This window comes from Notothenia coriiceps, unplaced genomic scaffold, assembly GCF_000735185.1.
Source record: "Notothenia coriiceps isolate Sejong01 unplaced genomic scaffold, NC01 NC01_scaffold00033780, whole genome shotgun sequence".
Classification (NCBI taxonomy): Eukaryota; Metazoa; Chordata; class Actinopteri; order Perciformes; family Nototheniidae; genus Notothenia; species Notothenia coriiceps.
This window is the reverse complement of record NW_011366481.1, coordinates 115,483-120,588: the sequence shown is the minus strand read 5'-3', so window position 1 is coordinate 120,588 and position 5,106 is coordinate 115,483. Positions and strand designations below refer to the sequence as shown.

The window sequence follows — 5,106 nt, the reverse complement described above, 5'->3', positions numbered from 1 at the left end:
TCTGATACAAAACATTGTATATATATTGATGTTTTCAAAACAATGTATCATTTGGCTCTGATGTCCATGAATTCCCATCAGACTCAAATTAACTTAGTTTAGTTGTAAGAAGTAAGAGGATGTCCATGGTAAACACCATACATGCTAAAAATGTGCATGCAAGCATTTTCATTGTGAACAGTTTAGAAAAAATATAATTTGCGCTAATTTATATGTAAATATCCTGATTCATGACCTTACACAAGACCTTAATGTCTAGACCTAATTAATTAATTAATATAATAATATAATCATTTCATACAAATGTCTATAAGATACAATGATGAAATGTTGATATTTTGACTAGACATATAAATGGCAACTTAGCCGGTTGGCGAAGGGATACAACCACAAGGAAGTGCATTGGGCATCACATTAGAATGATAGAAGGTTAGTAATGAATCATCTCTCTGCCCTCCGTCCATTACCCCTGTTCTTGTTGTGATGTTGTGTACAGACAGAACAGCTGTCCTACTCGACCCTCCAAATCTTAATCAGAAACCCACACACTCACACAGTCACACACACACACACCTGTTGCTGCTTCTCCTAGATGAGTTTCATCACTGTCCCAGATTCTCTGTTGTGAAACCCCGCTCATCTGTTTCTCTTGCTCTCTCTAGTCGCCTCTCTCATCTGCCAGCTTGCGTGTCAACCGAAAGCACTGCATGCCTCACGTGGTCTATATTCGCCCTCTTGTTTGTTTCTCAAAATAACATCAGAACACCTATAGTTTTTCCAGTCCCCCACCTTTTCTGACCCTCTCCACCCTCTGTCCCCCTAGACTCTATTTGCTGGCACTGAGGGACCGAAGTCAGGGACCCAGTGACTTCTTGTTTCAAAGAAATGCACACAGAGTCCTGACTTATACCTCCTGGTCACATTATGTTTACTTCACAAGATACAGCTGCATTTGCTCTCTGAAGTCATTGATTAATATTAGTATGCAATTGCTTTAGCTGTTGTTGACTTTACTAGAGATCTGAACTACCTATATCTTTTCCAATTACCATTAAATAAAGGTTTATTTCTATAGATGTCATTTTTTAGAAGTGTCATACAAAAAATCCCAGTCTTTTAAATTGTGGTTACATAAACATTAAATCATCAGTGATATTCTGGCTGGCAGGCAACATAATCTGTCTCCAATTCCTGTCAAACACCATGATTTTTCTAAAGCTGACATTTTAGGGTATAGCTGGCTTTAACTTCCAATGGAACCTTTGGAGCCTGTTTCAACATGTTTCTTCTTCTAATATTTAAAGCTGTTCTTTGTAAAATGTTACATTTCATTTATGATCTTCTGTGTGGATTGCAGGAACTTGCCTGGGCATGTGAAGGTCCTGTACAGGAGTATGAGTGGGGTCAAACTGATGACACACACAGGGCACATGTGCTGCTCAGATTGCATTTGCTGTCAACTGACTAAGCAGTGTGAAGACAAACTGCACTGAGAGATGGAGAGAGGCCAAGTGTATGGATAGATATTTTATTGTGAAAATGTATAGAAACCACCCCAACATTAAATGCTACTACTTTTAGCCACAGATTAATCTAGCATATTCAAGTAAATATAGAAGGATTATATCAATAAGGGGTCCACAGCAGTAAAAAAAACACTACAGAATATTGTCATTTCTCTAATTGCAGTCTGCAGCAACATTTTACAAACATTGATATCACTACATTTTAACCATTATTTCTCATTGAAGCAACAAATAGTTATAAAAAATCCACCTGACCCAGCAGCAGGTTAATACCTAACAGTTGAGCACAGATTTGACAGTACACAGCCACTGGATTTAAACATGACAAATTCAATCTCATGACTTAGAGCAGGCTGAAAATAGCAATTTCCACCTTTCTGAAGCCAGACGAGTTGACACAAGATTCTAGCGCAGGATAGCTTGTTTTCATATGCTTGGTCATAGAACATTACATTTTTAGATATAAAAAATATATATTATTAATAAAAAATAATATATATGTGATAAATATTTTCATTACTTGAGGTATGCTTGTTTTAATGGCTCATTGACTTTTAAAGAAGTCCATCACACACAAAAGTAGGAATAGTTCAGATCTGCTACAAAAAAAGAGTATTTTCTCTGCATGATTGACAGTTAAAATGTACTGTTTTCAAATGAATAGCATTAGATAATGACCTCGGCTATGATTTTGCCCATGTCTGTGAGACATGCGTCAGAGTCAGTGAGCCATGGTCAAACAGTTTATACGGTAGCGTCCCGTTAGATGTCCAAGTGTCTGTCTTTGGGTCATAGCAATCAAAATTGTCCAAGTCCTCGATGACATCGTGGGCGTTGATGTGGCGTCCACCCGCAACATAGATTTTGTTGTTGAGAACAGTGGCAGAGTGGTGCATCCTCCTCTCCTTCAGGTTGGCACACTTAATGAACTTGTTGGCCTTGGTGTCGTAGGCGATCATTCTCCTAGTGTATCCTGTGGCAAGAGAGAGATTTATTTAAGAGAGGCGGCACGGGTGGCTCAGGCAAAACCATGAGGAATTTCTACAATCAGATTCATCTGGAAGAAAATCAATACTAAGGAATTGCAGCAGATGAATATTGTCTTTTCCTAGATTCATTTTCTAAGCTGAATTCCTTATCAATGCTATGATCTACCTCCAATGATGTATATTTTATCATCCACAATGGCAGCAGGAGCAGATACATTCTTCACTGTTCTGTTCTCCATCTTAGACCACATGTTCCTGGCAATGTGATACACCTACAGGAGGGGAGGAGAAGCAGGCGGGAAAGGAAATATTTTTAATGATTGATTGCGAATTGAGAAAATGGTAGCTTCAAACTAATATATAGATAGATAGTATGTAGATAGATAGATAGACAGATGATAGATAGACACATAGATAGAAAGATAGAAATATACTTTATTTATCCCAAATTGGTAGATTATTTTGTAATGGAAACTGTGACACAGTGAATGAAGCGCATTGTTTCCCACCTGTATGATTCTGACGGGGTTCTGCATGGCATCCTGTCCTCCAAACACATAGATCCTCTGGTTAGTCGCAGCCACTGCAGGGTACAACACAGCCTCAGGCATGGGTGCCATCGCCTCCCATTGGTTGAACATACTGTTGTACCTGAAATGATTATTGAGACATTTAGTTTAGTTTTTGTTAGAGCATAATTATAGTTAAGATGTCACAAAACCTGAACTTGCAATGACCATTGATATTGGATCAGTGCACAGACTTGCTAATACCTGATCCAGCATTCTAGGCTGTATTGGAAGAATTACTAAAGTCAAGTATCGGAATAACTCTAAATTATGGTCCACCTCACCTCTCCACACTGCCTGTCAGTCGACTGTCAGTCCCAAGGCCGCCCAGGACAAAGATGAAGTGGAGGTAGGAGACACTCTGGTGGGCAAATCGTGGCTCCAGCATGGGCTCTACCGTCCGCCACTGGTTGGTCTTGAGGGAAAGGCTGTAGACGGATGTACTGGCTTGACTGTACTTTGTTTCCGTGGTTAGACCTCCGATAACGTACAAGACACTGTGGAGGGCCACATAGGATGCTTTGTACAGACGAATGGGCAGCTTGGTGAGGAACTCCCATTTCTTGCTCTTCTCATCAAAGACGAGTGCCTCCCTCGAGGTTTGCTCACTATTCTTCCTCCCTCCTACCACCACCATGATGTCATGGTAGGAATAGCGCCTCTGTGCCACCCAGAGAGGTTTGAAATCTGTGTCCCCAATGCATTTTGAACTGACAGAAAACATCAGGCGTCTCACAGATTCTATGAGCTCGGTGCAGAGGCTAGAGGACTGGATCAGGGGGTCGTTGGCTATGAATTGGAAGAGGTATGTCGGATGGATGTGGCGAAGGCGAACCTTCTTGAAAAGGTCACTGATGGCACCACGCCTGGATAAAGGATCATGATGGATCCAAGAAACAAGTGTCTCAAAGACCTGCTCTTCCTCTGCACAAAGGCCGTCATCCTCAAGGTATCCCATGAGCTCTGGTAAGGAGAGCTCACAAAGATCCTCAGATACTGACACATCTGAGAAGCTTTTCATGGCCATCTCCTTTGCTTTGTCTCTCAAACTGTTACAATTCAAGATCTCAGAGAGTCTTATCATGCTCAAACAGTTGTCAGGGCTCAGTTGCTCCTGAAGGAAGCTCGAGCAAGCCTCAAAAAGGCGGCCATATTGCAACATGGATGCCGCTTGCATCAGGGGCAGCACAATATCGATGCTGATACTAATGAGTCCTGTGTAAACATAGTCAACGATACTGCTCAGGATGGTTGATGTGACGCCCTTCAATTCAATCTTGGTCTGCTGTCTCTCTTTGAAGTTGTGGCAGAACATGGCCGTGAAGTAGGGGCTGCTGGAGGCCAGGACGTTACGATGACATGGGATCTCTACATGATCTGAACTCAGAGACACATCGATCAGGATGTTGTCCTGCCTCAGTCTGTTGAGCTGCAGGAGCAGGTTGGACGACTGCTCCTTGTCTTTGTAGTGGAAGACCTTGACTGCTGGTCGGTCCATGCTATGGAGAAAAAAAATGTTGTTATTATCAAATCAGTTGATTTTCAGGCTTTTTTCACATTCGTTAACACAATTTGTAATTCTAGAATGTTTGTTAAATGTTAACTCGCTAAGAAGTAATTTGAGGGCTTGCTGTTGAAAGGATGAATATCAACCATCAGATAAATAAATTGTTGCGTGACTTTAATGTTGGGTACAATGATAATCACTGGATTCGATTTTTATTTAGGATTACATTTTAATGCAGCAATACAAATATTTCCAGAAAAAGGTCACAACTTTGAAATACATTTTAGAATTGATTATTGCCTTCAATGATTTTAATCCCCCCTAAAAGATAGGTAGTTTAACAAACACATCACCACAGAGCAAGGCTAGTGGAATTGGATTGAATACAGTCCTGCGTCGTAACCCAACATTTAGCCTACAAATATTCATGGAAACTTTTTGTAAATAGGGCCTACAGGTCGCCGGTCTGATTCTATTAGAGACTAATTGTCAAAGTAGATTATGGCCGTAGCCCC

At 40.7% G+C, this 5,106-nt stretch overlaps 1 protein-coding gene across 1 annotated transcript; it reads right to left on the bottom strand.

Annotated features, from left to right (window-relative positions):
* Window positions 1-1,534: 1,534 nt before the first annotated feature.
* On the bottom strand, window positions 1,535-4,582 carry LOC104961799 (kelch-like protein 38). Its single transcript, XM_010790137.1, has 4 exons — window positions 3,369-4,582; window positions 3,025-3,166; window positions 2,682-2,787; window positions 1,535-2,499 (listed from the first exon to the last, which is right to left on the bottom strand). The coding sequence occupies exons 1-4, from the start codon at window positions 4,580-4,582 to the stop codon at window positions 2,210-2,212; spliced, it is 1,752 nt and encodes a 583-aa protein (XP_010788439.1). The 3' UTR covers window positions 1,535-2,209.
* Between the last annotated feature and the right edge of the window lie 524 nt (window positions 4,583-5,106).

Bases quoted from the DNA above. Each gene is read 5' to 3' on its own strand.
- LOC104961799 (XM_010790137.1), bottom strand. From the start codon at position 4,582: ATGGACCGACCAGCAGTCAAGGTCTTCCACTACAAAGACAAGGAGCAG. The intron at 3,167-3,368 runs GTGAGGTGGACC...TAATCATTTCAG, and splicing joins CTGACAGGCAGTGTGGAGAG to GTACAACAGTATGTTCAACC. The intron at 2,500-2,681 runs GTAGATCATAGC...CTCTTGCCACAG, and splicing joins TAAAATATACATCATTGGAG to GATACACTAGGAGAATGATC.